Source organism: Vitis vinifera, chromosome 4, assembly GCF_030704535.1.
Source record: "Vitis vinifera cultivar Pinot Noir 40024 chromosome 4, ASM3070453v1".
Classification (NCBI taxonomy): domain Eukaryota; kingdom Viridiplantae; phylum Streptophyta; class Magnoliopsida; order Vitales; family Vitaceae; genus Vitis; species Vitis vinifera.
The window spans coordinates 15,193,270-15,212,202 of record NC_081808.1 but is presented as its reverse complement, the minus strand read 5'-3'; the positions used below and the strand labels follow the sequence as shown (position 1 = coordinate 15,212,202).

Genomic DNA, 18,933 nt, shown 5'->3' with positions numbered 1-18,933 from the left:
AGTGCTTAGAGATCAGTGCGAGTTTGAGTATCAATTAGACCACCATTTGTTGTATGGTTTTGGTTTCTTCTTGTCGTTCATTGAGTCTAGCACCCTTTCTCCCTAGAGCTTTAGATGATCTTCTTTTCTTGAGTTGACACTTTCTTTCGGTTTGTTGTCACTTTTTACTTGACGTTTTGGGATATGCTCATTGATTATGCTCACTTTTTTATATTCTTCACCTATTATGGGCTTGATACTTCATTCTTTGGTTGACTCTCCTGATTCTATTTTTAACCCGATATTTTTATCACCTTATCATTTTTCTTTATTGAGCTTGGGTTAAAAGTGAATCAAAAATATTTTGTTATAGATGGAGTATCAATCTCATGACAGTGTTGTTTTTTCACACTCATTCATTTTTTGGATTATTGATAGGAATTCTTTAGTCACATTTGTAGTCATCTCACAGTGGACACCTTTATGACCTTAGAGTTTATGTCATTTACCCAATTTTAGATTGCCATCATAGGACCATATATCATATGATGTGTTATACTTTTGACTTGAGGCATCTATTCATTTGCGCATTGTGGTATTGAGGCCTGACCTATCATGGAGGATATTGAGCCTATTGACCTAGGATTAGGAGATCGACCTAGGGAGTTTAAGACTGTGACCCATTTCACTTTCCGATCAGAGCAGTACCATATCCATATCCTAACTTTGTAGACTTGATGACCTACCCTTTGAGCGTGACATGACATCACCCCTTAGTACCATTATACGACCTTGCCATCCTTATTTGCTTTTGTATACTAAAGTACCATTGCCTATTTTTTCCATCATTTCCTTGATCTGACCAAGTAGAGTTCGAGATGGTTAGACCTGAGGTGAGCTTTGCATGATGATAGATGGATCATGATGAGAGAGTGGTTTGACTGCTTGACGATATTGCTGAGGTAGAGGGGTTATCGTGGAACATCTAGATCTGAGCCATTGCACATGACTTCAAAGAGTCGGGATGACTAGAGATGGTGATTTTATGAGATGATGGTGAGTGGCTTATGATGATAGAGTGAGGTGATTATCAGAAGACATTGATGGTTATCACAGAGCATCAGTGAGAGCTTTCACACGACTTTAGAGGAGTTGACATGACTATGTTGGATGAATGCCAGTATTTAGTATTGGCCATGTGAGATATTGAAACCACAATGTTCGAGGTTGTGGTTAAAGGATGGGTGGCCATCATTTCATGAGCCCATTAACCCTATCACCCTTACGTATACCCGTTGCTAGCCCATTGAGCCTCATACGAGTACCATAGCCTTTTCTTTCATCACCTCATTTACCTATTACGCCGAATTGGGGACCCTATAGTGCTTGCATGCTTTGATTGGATACATCATGAGTTCTAGACCTGACACACATATTCTGGCCTCATTCCTCACTCTCCATTGTGATGTTTTCCTCTTTGACATCATCTCATCACTTTTTCCGGCATCACATATCCCCACTTGTGATATTCACTCTCTATATTTTCTCTCATCATTACTTACTCGACATTATCCTTGTTTCACCTTCAATGGTGGTTTTTCACACGTCACTGTATGGAGGATTGTCACATTCTTTCCCCTCATTCACCTCATGGGCAATGGTTCAGAGATTTTAGTTTGAGAGGTTGTCTTGTTAGTGAGGATTCGTGTTACATCTATATGTGGAGAGGGTTTGATCATTTAGGTATATATTTTCATGGGAGTTCATTCACTATTGATCAGAGTATGCGCAAAAAAAAAAAAAAGTGCATTGTTCTGTGCTAGTTTGCTTCATTGAGTTCATGTGTCAGAGAGAGTTCGTATGAGTGCTTCTTTTTTAGATTCTATCTTGGTATATTTTGGGTGAAAGTATGAGTCACCCATTCGATTTTTGTGAGAGAGGCGAGCGACCTTTCTTTAGTATCTCTGGATCCTTGCTCTATCCACCATCCCATCTGTTTCGAATGTGACTACTTTCCATGCTTTGATGCAAGCTGCCCATCACTCACTTTTCCATCTCTTTGCCTTCTTCTATCTTTATTTTATTCCTTCATTTCACTCTATTTCATCTTATTTCTTTCTTTTCTCATCTTACTCGATGTTTGACTTTGGTTCAGTGTCCACACTTTATTCTTGCTTATTCGATGTGTCCATTCATTTATCATCATTTTTCTTGTGGGAACCCCTAGGTCCAGGACTCATGACATTTTCTATGCATTGCATTTCATGCATGAGGGGTATGGGGGTTATATCATTGGGATCTTTAAGCCTAGTTTCGATTCATTTTGTTCACCCTATTACTTTGGCCTACGTTATGTCCCGCGTCTTAAGACCACCTTGAGGCTATTACTTCGCATTGTGTTTGACGGCTCACACATGGGCAATACTTGAGATTGGTTGGAGATTATTTCTTAGAGCATGACGGGTAGGTGTGAGAGCAAGGATTCTGGCAGTTAGAGAGGGAGGTGCGTTTGGAGACGTTTGGGTTGGGGGGAGATATTTTTGAGGAGGAAGCCAGAGGGAAAGGAGAGAAATGAGATGAGATATTTTCTGGATTTTTTTTTCTATTGTTTGAGAAAGGGGAGAACCAGAGTGAGAGATACGGGGTTTACAGAAAAATATGGGGGTAGCTTGAAGAAAAAGGGAGCTAAGGGGAAGAAGAGGGTATTAGTGGGGGTAGTTCACAGATTTTCTAGAGAATTTTTGGAGCCAAAATGGTGAGAAACCCATCACAAATTTGTTGGGGAGAAGCATTTTTCAAATACATTTATTGTGTATTTTCCATCCACTTCAACTGGTATGTTTTTCTTCTCCTTTTTTTACTGGTTCTAAGATGATGTTTGTTGGTTGGGAGTAGCATGTTCACATCTCTCTTCTTAATGGTTTTTGCTACAAATCCGTTTGTCCTTGTCTCATTTTCCCCATGAGATATTTGTAACCTTGTTCTGTTTTATATATATATAGTCATTTGATACCACCCACTCTCGTCTAAACCCGTTGATTCAAATATGAAGCATGGCTTGTACGGGTCCTTTATTTTGTTCCTACCATTTGCTCTGTATTTGTTGTTTTCTATATTCTTGGTGTTCATCCATGGTGTTAATGGGTTGTGTTTATTTAATTAAATAAATCAATGAGATTGGAGATCGAGTGGCAGCCATAGAGGATTGATCTGGTGACATGTTTGTTGTTGAATTAAAAATTCTAAGTGGCCGGTCATAGAAGTTAAATGGAATGTAGTTTTTGATGTTAATATGGAATCTTGAAATCAATGCAATCGTTCATGAGTATGTGAAATATTAGTGCTTATTTATGTGAATAAAGAATTCAATGTAAAATGGGATTGGTAATGTTAGTGGTTGTTTGTCTTAATTAAAAAGTCAATGTGAATATGTTATGAGAGAGAACAACACTTGCCATCATCAACCTCACAGTACAATGCCGTATGCACCCCCGGGGACCCACTTGTGTATGGTTTGCATTGGCCTCATTATGCTACATGTCATCTTCATTTTCTTCCTCTTTGATTTTAAAAATAATTTTGTTTTCGAATCCCAATTTTCAAATAATTCTTTAGATTTTAATTTTTTAAAATAATTTTAAATCTTCCATTTTTCATCTTTAGCATTTTTCTTAGGTTTTGAAAATCCATTTTTCAATAAAATTTACCACAATTTTTCTTATGGCAAGCAATTTTCATAACTTCCATGATTTTAAAAAAATGTTTTAAAATAAGTATGAATTTATTTCCGTAATTCCGAGTGATGGAATTTACAGAATTAATTCATGCAAAAATAAATTGGGCTTTGGTGGGGGCCCAACATCAAATAAAATTTTCTTTTAAACAAGAATGAATTTTGAATGAAGTGTCATACGTGCTATTGGCGGTTCCTCATCTTGTTTGGTGATATGAGTGACATATTTCATGTTCATTACTATGCACTAACCTTATTTCTTGATAGCACATTGTGGCTTGTCGCCCAGGTATGCATCCACTCCCTTTCTGGTCTTTTTATATGTATGTTTAGATTCTCACATGTGCATGATCACTCTGAGTATTCATTGATTCCCTCATCAATTGCCATGATTGTTTCATTTTATTAGTAGAGACCTAACTTTAGGGACTTAGAGGGGTGTTACGGTCTTTACCGTACCTTTCTGATAAGTAACCTGGCCCCCGAACCTGATCCAGTTTTTCACAGACCACCTTTTTCAAAATAAGGAGTCATACTTAGAGTTTTCTTTCTTATTTTGTTTACCCTTTAAAAATAAAACAAAAATAAGTGGCGACTTCAAGTAATTTTTCAAACAATAAATCATTTTTCAAATAAAAATCGAGTTCGCCATTAAATGAAAACGCATGAACCGAAATGTGGGGTCCATACACTTATTATCATATCTTATCACAACTCGTCTTATAAATGAGCAGTAAAAATAATGATTCAAGTACAATATAATGATGAGAAAATCGATATAGCAATTGAACTTTATGAAAATATTAACAATGAAATTTTTGTAAAAAAAAAAAAAAAAGTTAATTAAAAATAGAAAAAAAAAAGTGAAACTTTAATAAATAATTTAAAATTTAATAGCAAATATTAAACTAGATTTCTTAAGAAAATAATATAAATATGATAGAGTAAATACTCCCAAGTTAACGAATTTGTTGGTGGAAATACTGGGGATATTTTCATACCCAAGATTAAGATTCATTTTCACTCGGATTCTCAAAGGAGGTCGGGTTAGAACTGAGAGAGGAAAATGCAAGAAAGAGAGGAGGCAGAGGAGTTGGTGACGCCAGGAGAGGTGTTGGGGAAGGGTTCGCAACTCAAGGCAGGGAGGGGAGCCTACTTCTTACCCCAAAATGGCACCGTTTATGCTTCCCTCACTGGTCGCCGCTCTCTCATCCCTCCTTCTCCCCTTTCATCTGACCAGGTCTACTCTCTTTTCTTTTCTTTTTCTTTTCTAGGGTTTTTTTTTTTTTCATGTTTACTTTGCTCCAGAATGCTGGAAATGCCCCAGTTTTATCTTTTATCTTCATTTGTCTTTTCATTGTTAATTATGCTTCTGTTTTGGTTGGGAACTGTTTTGCACTCTGTTTGGATGCTGAGAAAGTGTTGGCAAGAAACTGAGCGGAACTTTTGAATCTTAAACTCTTTGGGCGTTTTTTTTATTTATTATTTCATTCCTTAAAAGGGGAACAAAAACCAGTCGGAACGATATTTTTATTAGATTACTAACCAGCATTAGGAACTGTTCGATGCCATGTTTGGTTGCTGAGACATTGTTGGGAAAGAAATGAGTTGAAAATTTGGAGTCTTAAAGTATTTACCTTAGTTGAATCATGTTGTCTACTCTGCTCGGTTGCTGAGAAAATGTCAGGAAAGAAGTTTTGAAGCCTAAAACTATCTGGGTTTGTTGTGTTGTTGAGTTGTGGCCGTGTTTCTTTTCTTTTTTATTCTTAATTAATTTTCAACCGATAGAAACATTATAAAATGCCTTGACTCTTCTTCTCTCTCCTTTCCTTTTTATTTTACCCAATTTTCTCAGATGCCAAATGGAGGTTTAAGGTTGCAGGTATAGTTCAAAGGGTCGAACTTATGAAGTCATATTTACTTTGCTTTTGCTCTGTTTTCCTGTAACCAAATAGAGTATTAGGGATTATGGACTCTAGGTTTTTTAGGTTTAGGCATGATGAAGTCACCTTTTTTATGACATGATGTTTATGTGCTGCTGTTGCTGTGGAGGGTTGATTATTACCTAGGAGAGCAATGGAGGCTATCAGTTATTGGTTATGATGCTCATTTTGAGTCTTTTGAATTTTAGGGTTTAAAGATTCATGTGGTTATGGTAGGAGCCACATCTGGCACGCTTCAGTGGCCAAATTTCAAGGACTACCCACTTCATCCTGGGCCTTTTTCGTAGGTCTAGGGAAATTGTGGAGGGTTATTCCTAGGATGCATGGGTTTGAACAGCATGTGCAATAGGGTAGGCTTCCTGTTTGCCAACTGGTTCCTGTCATGATTAATGGCATTTCCCTCTACTGCTTCAGCTGGCATCTGAAGCATTTGTCAGTCATGGAAATGACATCAGGTTGAGAGTTAGTTGTAAAATCTCTAAAAGACGGTTGCATTATAATTAGGTTTGTTAAGTTGATTCAAAAGTTGTTTAAGCTCATCAAGAGCTTCTGGATGTGTTTAGACAATTTTACCAAAATGAACGTTTAGCTTATAAAAGAGCTTAATATGGAAGTCAGGATAATGATGCTTCTTATAAAGTCAATTTTTTTAGCTTATGCTAAAAGTTTCATGTTTAATGAAACTTTCTTTAATATCAAGATTGTTTTTCTGAAAGAGTGCATCATGCTTTAGGGTATGAAAAGTGGTGTTATTAGGGTGAAGGATACAAAACTTTATAAACTAGTAAAAAATCCATGATAAGTAAAAAGACAAAAATACCATTCTTGTCTTTTCTTTATTTTAATCATTTTCTCCTTTTCTTAATTATTATTTATCTTTTCATCTTGCTCTTTTATTTATTATTTTTGTTGTTTTTTTTTTATTATTATCATCATTATCATTTATCATCATTTTTATTAAAACTATTATTTTAATATTAATGTTGTTGTTGTTGTTATTATATGAACATTTTAGTTCTTTTAACATTATTTTTTTTTTTGGATAAATTTAGTTCTTTTAACATTATAATGATACACACATACCCACACACGTACATATGTTAGTATTTTAAATATTATTTACTATTAATATTTTATATTAGTATTATTATTTGATGTATTATTGCAAGCAATTACTTATTATTAAAAATATATAATAATAGTTATATTAATATATATATTGCATATTAATATTATTATTGCCTGGAGATAATCTTCATTAGAAACTATAACTGCACTAAACTGCCTTTAAGTCTCAAAATTGCCTACATTATTTCTCTTGAGCTGCATGAAAGTACGAGTTTTTGTGAGGAAAATGCTCAGGGTTTGTTGGAACTTTGAACTTGTTAATGGAGTGTGCTGGAAGAAGCAAGTTTGAAGAAGTTTTCTCTTGGTGGAAACTACTGTTTTGGGGAGGAATCAAAATCCTTTGAAATTTCCTTGGAGTCAGTTAATAGTTAGGTGATGGGGAGAATTATAGAGAGGGGTCGAGGGTTTTTTGGGGAGAGGGGTTGTGCTTGGCTCCTTAAGGTGATGGAAGACTGCTTCGAAGGGAATTTTAAGGAGCCTTTCAAAAGGGTGTGGAATGAAGGTGGAAGGGGCTACAAGCTGGAGTTGCACAACAACAAAGCTGGAAGATTTTTGCTGTGTTCAGCTGTGTGCATAAAGGGAAAAAGGTTTTCTTTGGCTTTCCCAAAGGGAAAAGTTTTCCAAGGGGTTTGGAAGACCCTTGCCACTAGTCTTAGGAGCATTGGGGTTGTCCCTAAGTCTAGGCCTTTGGAGGAAGTCTAAGGAGTTGATTAGGTGTCGGGAGGAAAAGGGAGGTGGCATTCTGTTAAAGCATTCTTCCTTTGTAGAGGTGCTGAACAAAGGCAAGAGGGATGGGCAATGTAGGGTGGATTGAGAGTGAGACTAAGGAGGTTTTAAGTAACTTGGTGTCTCTCAAGAAGTGTCATGTGGGGAGATGGGATGGCTCTACAAAACCGTTTGCCAGTCTTGGACTAGGCTGAAATCATGAGCTTGACAATCTTGGGGTTTGAAAGGGGATGTGCATTTGCTTTTGTTGGGAGGCGCTTTCATTTTATTTGAGTTTAAAGATGTTACTAAAGCTAAAGGAGTTTTGTGTTTGTGCCTAGGTTTTTAGGGAAGAAGACTGCAGTTAGACTGGTGGGGGCCAGATGTTGACTGCTTCAGAGAAGGCGCCTGCATTAGTGAAGTGTGGGTGAGCGTATTAGGTTTACCAATGCATTTGTGGGGAAAATATTTCTTTAAGAGGTTAGGCGATGCTTGTGGAGGTTTTGTGATGGTGGATATGGAGACAAAGGACAGGCATCACCTGAAATGGACTAGATTACTCGATAAATCTAGTGGGAGAAAGGCGTTGAGCAAATTGACTGTTGTGGACAGAAAAGATGTCTTTAACGTTCAATTGTGGTGGGAAGTTTTGCCATAGTTGTCGAGGGTGGTCTCTAAGGAGAGATACAGGAGCACAAAAGCCTAGGATGAAAGGGAGGGAGGCTCACGCATGGCAGGGAGAGTTGAGGGGGATGGAGGGAGATGTGTTGTTGAAGTTTTGCAGGCTTTGGTTCTTGATCCTTGTCTCATAGCGCAAGCAACGTCGAAGAGAGCTTTTTCAAATGAGGTCAACAACTTGGACGACGAGCTTCTTGGACCCCCTTATGGGATGCTAGGCCTTAGGTCTTTAAAAGACAAGGTTGTCGGTGAAAGGAGCCCAAGCGTCTTCTTGGGCCAACCCATAGCTTCCTCCTCAAGTTCGTTTGAAGAGAGCCAAGGTGGGCTTTCCAAGTCTAGGTCATGTCTCTTAAGTCCTTCAGGGAGCTGACCCATTATTTTTTATTTTTTATTTTTTTTTGATAGATAAACAACCAAATATATTAGAAAAGGCTAAGAAGCCGCACGTATACAGGGGTATACTGAACAACCCAAAACAAGGCTGAAAAAAACAAAAAAGGGGAAAAGCCTCACCCACCCTCAAGTGGTCGCAAGCCACTCCAAAAAGCCTAAAAGAGAGTAGGTTTCCTCACCAATGTACACCCTAGCCCAACTCCACAAGTTACATACAAAATTTTTTTTGAATTTCTGAATATCTAAAGACCCTCCCTTGAAAGTTAACCTATTCATTTCCTTCCAAACCGTCCAAAATATGCACAACGGGATGGAATTCCATATCTTTTTTCTTTTTTTCCCCACAAAAAAACCCCTCCAGCTAAGTAACACTTCTATAACTGACTCTGGGAACACCCATTGAACTCCGAAAATGGCAAGGGTAATCTCCCAAATAGTTTTAACCACTGTACAATGTAAGATAATATGATTCGCATTTTCCTCTTTGCAGCCGCACAAATAGCATCGATTAGGGAGCTGCCACCCCCTTCTTTGAAGCTTATTCAAAGTGAGGATCTTCCCCCACGAAGCTTCCCAAACAAAAAAAGACACTTTTGTTGGAACCTTATCCATCCGAATGCGTCTATTCGGAAAAACACCGGCTGAGGAGCCACTCAATATTTTGTAGGCACCCTTGGCCCCAAAAACTCCATTGCCTTCCCGTTTCCATCTCACTGAATCCTCTTCAGGAGAAATCCTGAAGTCCTTCAGAAGATTCAGCATATCTCCTATCTGATCCAGCTCCCAATCATTGAAATCTCTAGCCAAACTAAGATTCCAACCTCCTTGACCTAGGCTAGAATCCCATACTTCACAAACTTTGGCATTCTTATGACCCGCCAAGGTAAACAACTGAGGAAAATTTTGAGAAAGCGCCTCATTGCCACACCACTTATCCGTCCAAAACAAAACTCTATTTCCCTTCCCAACCTTAAAATCAATGCTCTCCCAACACCAATCGGCCTCCTTCATGATCTCCTTCCACAATCCCACCCCATAAGGCCCACAAACTTCCTTAGTCCTCCACCCACATCCCTCTTGACCATATTTTACCCTATCGCTGTTTTCCAAAGATTATCCTTCTCATAGGCATATCTCCAAACCCATTTGCCCAACAAGGCTTTGTTCAACAAGTCTATCTTTTGGATGCCTAAACCACCCTCCTCCTTAGGGCTGCAGACCACCTTCCAATTAATCAAGTGAACTTTCCCCTCCAAGCTTCCCCCCCCCCCCCCCCCCCCACAAGAAATCTCTTTGAATTTTTTCAATCCTTTTTGCCACAGCCTTGGGAATGCGTATAAGGAAAAGGAGGTAGATGGGTATGCTGGCCAAAGTGCTCTTGATAAGAGTAATTCTTCCCCCCTTCGAAATATATTGCCTTTTCCACTGGGCTAGTCTTCTTCTCATTCTCTCTTCCACCCCATCCCAGGAAGAAGAGGTTTTATGTTGGGCTCCAAGGGGTAGCCCCAAATAAACAGTGGGTAAAGCCCCCAATCTGCAACCTAGCTTAGCCGCCAACTCCTCCAGCTCATCCACTTCCCCACAGGAATTAGAACACTCTTAGCCAGATTAATTCTGAGGCCGGAGGCCGCCTCAAACCATGCCAAAATCCAGCTTAGATTGGTAAGTTGCTCTCTTCTAGCTTTGCAGAAAATGAGTGTGTCGTCAGCAAAGAGGAGGTGAGAAACAGTCAGCTCTTCCCCCCCTCTCCCCCGCAGCCTATAGCCTGAAATAAAGCCCCTCACCAGCCCATCTAATAAGGGTGCTAAGCACTTCCATACCCAAGACAAAAAGGTATGGAGAGAGGGGGTCTCCTTGCCGCAACCCCTTTGAATTCGAAAAGAAACTAGCTGGAACCCCGTTGATTAATATGGAGAATTTGGCAGTAGAAATACACCACCACATCCAATCCATCCAACGAGACCCAAAGCCCATCTTCCAAAGTACCTTCATAAGAAACTTCCAGTTGATGCTATCATAGGCTTTTTCGATGTCCAATTTGCATATCATCCCTTTCTCTTTTCTTTTATACCAATAATCAATCACCTCATTAGCTACTAGAGAAGCATCCAAAATCTGTCTCCCTCTCACAAAGGCATTTTGGTCAACTGAGACCACCCTATCCAACACTTTCTTTAGCCTATTTGCTAGGACTTTGGCCAAAAGTTTATACAAACCCCCAAGCAAGCTGATTGGCCTGAAGTCCCCCAAGTCTTCAACTCCTCCTTTCTTAGGAATAAGGACCAAAAAGGTGGTGTTGAGAGACTTGGCAAAGGACCCATGCTCAAAGAATTCCTTAAACAGATCCACCACCTCCTCCTTCACAAAATCCCAGCAATCTTGCCAAAAGGCCACTGTGAATCCATCCGGGCCTGGAGCTTTGTTTCCCCTCATCTCCATCAATGCAAAATGGATTTCCTCCTCAGAGAAAGACATCTCCAAGTCTTCAGCTTCCCGGGAATTAAGTTGATTGAGCTGCAGCCCCTCAATATCCGCTCTCCACACTGGCTCTTCTGAGAGTAATTTCTGGAATGCATTCACAATCCCATCCCTCACCTCTTGATCTTCGGTCAGCAGCTCCCCATTAATCATAATCCTATCCAAGGAATTATTCCTGCGGTGGGCATTAGCCATACGGTGAAAATAACCGGTATTCCTATCCCCTTCCTTGAGCCACAGCTCCCTAGACTTCTGCCTCCAATGAACTTCTTCCATTAGCACCCATTTATAGAAGGCATCCTTGGCTTCTTTTTTCTGCTCAGTTTCAGCTATAGATAGGCTCCTCTCACTCTCCACTCCATCCCAGTACTCCAGCTGCTGAAGGGCAGAATTTTTGTTGACTTCCAACCTTCCAAACACCTCCCTATTCCAAACTTTAATATTATGTTTCAAAACCTTCATCTTATAGGCCAATCTGAAACTGGCCCTTCCTCTCACCTCAATCCCTTGCCACCACCCCCGAAGAAGACCATTAAAGTCGTCCACTTTCAGCCACATATTCTCGAATCTAAACGGGGTGGGGCCCCTCCTTATCCCCCCACCCATCAGCAAGATAGGAAAGTGATCGGAAGTGGGTCTATGCATTCTGCATTGGGCTACCCCATTGAACATATCTAGCCACTGCTGAGTCACAAGAAACCTATCTAGTCAAGCCCAGGATTGGTTATTCCTGCCCCCACTCCAAGTGGCAATACCCCCTTGCATAGGAAGATCAATGAGTTCTAAATCATCAACAGTTTGGGCAAAACTTCTCATAGCACCAGACAACCTTCCCTGTCTACTCCTTTCTCGCTGGGACAAGATGACATTGAAGTCTCCCCCTAAACACCACGGATCTTCCCACAAGCCTCTAATCGCCCCTAGCTCTTCCCACAAGCAATCTCTGTCTTCTTTGGAGAAAGGCCCATACACACCAGTAAATATCCAGGTCATCCCATCTTCCACATTCCTAATCCTACAGGAGACTGAAAACTTCCCCACCTCCGTCTCCATCACCTCCAGAGACCTTTTATCCCAACACACCAGAATCCTCCTGCAGAGCCCAAGGCGTCTAAAGCCGCCCAATTAGACCACCTACCAGAACCCAAACTTCTCACCAAACCCTCCGACAATGTCTGAATTTTGGTCTCCTGAAGACAAAAAAGATCCACCCTCTGCCTTCTGATCACTGCCTTAATAACCCTTCTTTTGGAACTGTCATTGGCTCCACGAACATTCCAACTTAGGAGTCTTAGCTTCATTTAAATTCCGTAATTTGGCACCCCCTTACTTGCTCACCACCGTTTTGCTTCTTCCCCCCTTCATAGTTAATGAAACACTCTAATCTTTTCAATTCTCTCTCAAATTTGGATTTCTCCATAATGGTTTTGCTATGAACTCTTTCCCTTCTCTTACGAATTTTAACCAGGAATTTCATAATGTCCTTCTCCAGACCTTCTGTCGAAAACCCCAAGAAATTACTAAACTTGGCCAAGTCGCTTTTCTCCCAGCTAAGCTCCCCCCTTGCCTTATTTACTCGTGGCACTATTTGATCAGAGCCCAATTCCTTTCCATTAGCTTCAGTTCTGCTTTTGTTGACCTCCACCAAATCCCAGCATTCGATAGTCTCACTCAAGGGGGGTTCCATGCCAATGATCATTTGAAGCGGATTTTCACTCTCGTCACGCTCCTTTTCAAGCCCAGAAAGGTCGCAATACTCCCCCACTGGAGTCCGACCGAAAAAAGGAGAAGGGAAAGAAGGAGGCTCAGAGATCAAGCAATCGGACTGAAATGGAACATTATCATATCTCGTTGCTTCCTCTACAAGGGCGAGATCAGTCTTCGTTTGCTCTATGTGGAGGAACTCTGCCTCGCTCAGCCTGCGCAGCCCATCCTTCTCCCAAAACAGAGAAATTTTAGAGAGTGGGCTTCTCGAGTGGCTTGGGCCACAACTCTGGGCCTCAACAAATTGGTCACTAGGCTCCCTCACGGGGCTTTAACCATCGGCTACTAGTCCAGCATCCACCGTGGGCTTCCAGGCCTTGGTCCGTCTAAAGTCCACCTTCTCCTTTGGCCCAAAAGAGTCCATAGAGGAGGAGGATGGGTTAATGCCCTCAGACCCACGAGGCTTCACCAAGAAGCCCATCTCTAAAGGCCCGCTCTGCATAATCCCTGCTCCCTGGGGCCTTAACTGCGGCCCACCAAGCCAACGATAGCACTCCATGGGTCGCCCCGACCCAAAAGTCAACCTTCGCGTCCCATCCGTAGACTGCGTCTGCTCCTTGAGCCTCGAGCCCCCTTCGGCCTCCCTCACGTGCTTGCCCTCGCGTGGCTGGAACTCACACTCTACCTCTCCATCTGTTACGAAGGGTTTTCCTTTCTCGTCGGTCGACATCACTCGCAACGTCGGCCTAGTCTCCCACCACAAGGTTAGGGAATAGCACATATTCTCGACCCATATTTCCACCATATTAGGGATTTTCTCATCTTTTATCCTTACCCGAATTCTAGCCCACTGTAACTCTTCCATCCTCTCCGTTTTAACATCTATGTCCAAAAAACCCCCGCACCCCTCTCCTATCTTGCTCAGAGTGTCCCGATTCCATAAAGAAATGGGAAGGCCCACTATCCTTACCCAGGCCTCTCTTTCTTTCTCTTCCTCCATCAAACATCCCGTCCTTTGGCTCCATTTCTCCAGTCGCATGACGAAGCCACCGACCGATATTTCCCCATCATCTAGGGCTTTCTCAGCTTCTGTTATCATCTCAAATTCTAGTAATGCCTTGCCGTCTTCCAGTTTGGCCAAGCCTAAATTGCCCTTTAGCCCCCACAATTTTGCCATTTGGGTCCCCCAGCTTCTCAAATCTTCCCCCCCTCCTAGCATTGGGTCCCAGCAACTGACAAGGCACTGGGCCAGCTTCTCCAAGTTCACACATAAAGCCCTGTTATCCACTTTCACCCTAGCCACCTCTTCTCCAATGCTGCGATTCTGCTTGACCACCTTCGCAAAGGATTTTCCCAGCATGGGTTTCCAAAACTTGTCCTTGTCCTTTTGTCTCACTTGCCCATCTGGAATAGACTCCATCTCTCACAGCGCCTCCACCATGAGGGCCCAACCCCTTTTTGCTCCTCTGCCTCTGGGTACAAAGATACTAAACCTCTTCTTTTCCCGATCTATAACACCCAGGCGTAGGAAACATCCCCCCTTGTTTTCGCCGCGCACTAAAGAGAAATATCTCCCATTCTCTTGCCAGAGTTTCTCCCAATGGCCAGTCCTCGTGTCCTTTAAACAAAAGACAAGGCCTTCAATGAGCGGCCCTAAACTTGCCGGCCCCAACTTAATCCAAGAAGAGACACCTCCCTTTCTTTCCACTATAAAGATTTGCGTCTTGCCCTTCTTCTTCTCTGTCTCAACCTTAAAAGTCTTCGACTCTATCCTAAAACTCCTTTTCCGACCCCCTGACTGGAGATAACCCGCTGAATCCCCGTTCGCACCTTGGAACCAGCTCTCTTCTCCATCTCTCTCACACGCTCTCTCTCTAGGTCTTTCTCTCTCCTCCATTTCTTAGAGCAACCTCCTCTTTTGACCCATTATTTTTGGGAACTTTTTTTATTTTTTTGATAAGTAAGCAAAGTGATGTAGGACAAAGGTATTGTATTAATAAGAGGCGTTAAAGAAGCCACCCAAGATGTACAAATAAGAGAAACTTACCCTCTTACAGTTGTACCCAAAAACAGACCAAACAAAGATGTACGAAAAAGCCCTCCCTCAACGGGAACCCACCCAATCAATGAAATTTATTAATGTCGTAGGACCATCTTTTATAAACAGTTTGGTCTTCGACCAAAGTGAAAAAACAAAAAGGCTTTCAGCCTTTGCAAGGACAACACCCCATCATCAAAAGCAATGTTGTTTCTAACCTTCCAAACTGACCAAAACAAGCACAGGGGGGCCACTTTCAACACTGTTTTGCGCTATTTGCCTACCCAAGCACCATCCCATCCCACAAGGGTCTCCCATTGTTTTTGGGACCTTGGTTAAGATATCCCAAGAAGGGCTTCTCAGACTTCCTGCCCACGATGTTTTTGGCATTTTCTTAGAGCATTTAGTCAATCCCCTTCTAAAGGCGGCGATTCAGGGTCTAACGAAATGGGTTTTGGGAGTCGATGAAGCCTTTGTGGTAGAAACGATAGGTTTTCATCCCCCTGCTTCTCTTCCTTCTCCGACTAGGTCTCCAATTCATGTCATTGAGCTAGCATGTTGGGGAAGGGTGGGACCTCCTTTAGGGACTCTAGATTTTGGTTGTTTATTGCTAAGAATGATGCTACAAGATGGGAGGATGTTGGATTTTATGAGGAGTGCAGTGATGGGTTCTTTAGGTAAGGAGTTAGTGGTTAAGGGCTAAGGAGTTAGAGGCGAACAAAGCCTTAGAGGCCTGTTGCATTTTGGAGGGGGAGGAGCTTGTGTCTATTAGTATTCCTGGTGAGTTTGCCAATTTCAACAACTTTTTTAGGTTGTTTGTGGTGGGTTTTGAAAACGAAATTAGTTCCCTTCTAAGGAAGATGGAGTCAAGAAAAGGACATGGGGTTAAGGTCTCAAGGGGAAGTAGGAAATCGTTCTCGTCTACTCGTTTAGAGAGGGAAATCCAAAAACTAGAATGGTCGGTTAATTACAATTGCTCTTTTCTCTCAGTAAGGGGAAGGAGGAAGAGCAGTGGAGTTTTAACTCTCTCAATATAAGGTCGTGTTTTTCACTCCCAAATTGGTTGAGGGTTTTTGGTTGCAGAAGGGCTCAGGGGCATTTTTTTTCTTTTCCTTCCTAAGCCTTTCCAGGCTTTAGGTGTTTCTTTTTGTGTTGGTTTTGGCTGTTCTTTGATCATTCCCACTAAGGATAGTCCAGTTTTCTAGGTTGTTGTTAGGGTGGTTGGTATTTGCTCTTCCCTTCCTTCTTACTAGCCTTTTGGCCTTTTTTTGTATACTTTGTGTGTACTTTATTGCACCGTTTTGCTAGCACTTTTTAGTATATTCTCTAATTCACCTATCAAAAAAATTATTATTGCAAATAATTATTTAGTGTTGAAAACAATACAGATAATATTTAATATTAAAATTTACATAATAAAGTGAATGATAATAATAACAAATAGAACAAAAGAAATGAGAAAAATGAAAATTTAAAAAAAACAAAGGTGAAATGGTAGAAGAAAGACAAAAAAGGGGCAATTTTGGCATCTTATGATAGTCAAATGGTCAAATATCCTTAGGAACAATTTAAGTGGAACTCATGAGTTGTGAGGTGAAATTTCAATCTTTTATATCACCAATTATATAATTCTCCCTTTCTCGAAATATATTTTTGACTTCAATGTCAACTTCAACTTTAGCTAAAGCAAAAAGCTATCCAAAACATGGCTAAAATATAAAACATGCTATTTATATTGGTTCATTTGCATTAAAACCTATATTGATGGATGTGGTAAAGGTTATTTGCAATTAATTGGATGATGTGGTTACTATGCTTTTGACCAATTATATAATTCTTCCTTTCTTGAAATATGGTTTTGACTTCAATGTCAACTTCAACTTTTAGCTAAAGCAAAAACCTATCCAAACAAGGCCAAAATATGAAACATGCTATTTATATTGGTTGAGTTGCATTAAAAGCTATATTGATGGATGTGGTAATGGTTATTTGAAATTAATTGGATGATGCGGAACCATAATGGTCCATATACTTTAAGAACAAGTTCTAGGTTTGATGTTACCCTTAGATTTTACTTATGAACTCATCTTTTTAAGAATTGATGTTTTAACTTACTCTAATTTGTCTTTTACAATTTTTTTTATTTTCATTGTTGTTGATGATGTCATTATTAGAGGCCAACTGTCGAAGTAACAGGTCATAGTGCCCATGGTGCCATTCCTGAGCCTGGTTCCATTGTCATTGCCAGGGTAAGTTTCTTCAATATTTATCTCTGTTCATTTATTTTGATGATCTCTTGTATATACATGCTGCAACTTATTCATCAATCAGCAGCATTATATGTTTTTTTGGGTTCAATTCAAGGATTTCATTATAAGAATTTCTTCTAAACAGAATTGAGTTTGGGATGACCAAGATTTATCCTCTGGCTTATGATAGGTTACTAAAGTTATGGCTAGAATGGCCTCAGCTGATATAATGTGTGTTGGCCCCAAGTCTGTGCGAGAAAAATTTACTGGAATAATTAGGTATGTAAATTTTTATGTATCTGTCTAATGGAAAAAAGGATGCAAATCTGTTATTTAGTTGTTGATTGTTGATTTGTGCAATGAATTGCAGTTTAAATGATTTAGAATTATCATAAATTTCCATGTCCATGGCTCATACAGGCTTATTTACAGCACATAGGCAGCATAGTATTAGACAGCCATGATTTGGTTAGATAAGTTAATGGCCTTGTTGATTGGTCAAAGTTTGCTGGCTCTTCTCGCATCTAAGGGTGGATATTACTCCAAGTCTAAAGAAATTTTGCATATATTTGAGTGGATTGATCTAGGAACTTAATTTCACAGTTGGACCTGAATTTACACAGTTACAGATAGATCTCTGTTTCAGGATTATGAATGGAAAGGCTGCCTGGGCAACTTTAGTTATTCGGTATTTCTCATGGCTTTTAATCGCTAGAACAAACATTTGTTTACTTTTATCATAATTAATTGATTGAATGACTATTATACTTTGCATGAAGAATGGGATTCATTGGTAAATATTATTTGTGAACAAGGCATTGGATGAGAGGGGTAATGCAGGTAGATTTAGAAGTATAATTGCAGATTTCCATTTTAGTTCTCCTGCTCCAAGTGATGACAAGTGTCAAAAATGGCTTCAACATGGTCTGTGTCAATTGCTCATTTTTCTTTTCCTTTGTTTTGATCAGGTTTGTAACTAGGGAAGGATTTATCATCCGTTTCTGTTTTACTCTGTTAATGAAAATGCTTTTGTTTCTGATAAAAAAATGGTGTATTTCAATTGCATTGTCAAGAGTTGTGGTTAATGGTACGATTCCACAAGATAATCTTGGAGGGTTTCAGTGTCAAAGCTAACATTATAATCCAGGAGAGAACACTCACTGTTAGTTTGAGGGTTTGGGGGATAAAGATAATTTCTTAGTCTTTGTCTTTGTGATTCTCTAGGTTATAGCAGCTAACGTGAGGTTCTTTTGTGGGAGATAATAATGTGTCCTTGGTGAAGGAATCATGAGATGAATTAATGGATCTCATCCTTCAGATATTCTTTTGTGTCTTGGAGATGAAGAGGGTATGAAGGGAGGTAGGGATCCAGAGTTCCAACTGCATGGAGATATCTCGGTGTTGTAGACATTGAAGGGGACAGAACATTGGAAATAAAATAAATAAATAACTAAGGTTAGGGCTGTGAAATGAAATATTGAAATTTGTTCGCTAGTTGAGTAATAATTAGGAAGAATCTGAAGAAAAAAAAGAAAAACATCAGGGAGAAAGAAGAGGGTGATAGGATCCACCAGAGTTTCTCTGCTAGGAACTAGGAAATGATCCTAGTTAAAGAATAAGAGAGACTGTAACCATTAGACTAGCTCCAGTTCGTCCTAGGCTCCTAACATTATATCTGATTACCTGGAGAAGAAGAATGAATATAAACCTACTAGAATTGCACTAGTATGTTCAGACATTACTTCTAGGCAAGGCTTCACACCATTTAAATCTGTGAAACCATCTTAGTATTTAGAAATTTCTTTATTTTCATCCATTGTCAAATGCATACCATAAGTCTTTCATAGAATGTTTTCAAGCTCTTTAGGATATGCATTCTGGAAACACTGGAAAGTTAAAGTTTTT

The 18,933-nt window shown here is 40.1% G+C and overlaps 1 protein-coding gene across 1 annotated transcript in view; it reads left to right on the top strand.

Annotated features, from left to right (window-relative positions):
• The first annotated feature begins 4,678 nt into the window (after positions 1–4,678).
• The window catches only part of LOC100263947 (uncharacterized), a 55,666-nt gene continuing 41,411 nt past the window's right edge, over positions 4,679–18,933 (top strand). Inside the window, exons 1-3 of the mRNA XM_059736575.1 lie at positions 4,679–4,952; positions 16,954–17,028; positions 17,219–17,307. Of these exons, the coding sequence (XP_059592558.1) occupies positions 4,779–4,952; positions 16,954–17,028; positions 17,219–17,307 (338 nt within the window). The 5' untranslated portion in view covers positions 4,679–4,778. The remainder of the gene's footprint in view (positions 4,953–16,953; positions 17,029–17,218; positions 17,308–18,933) is intronic.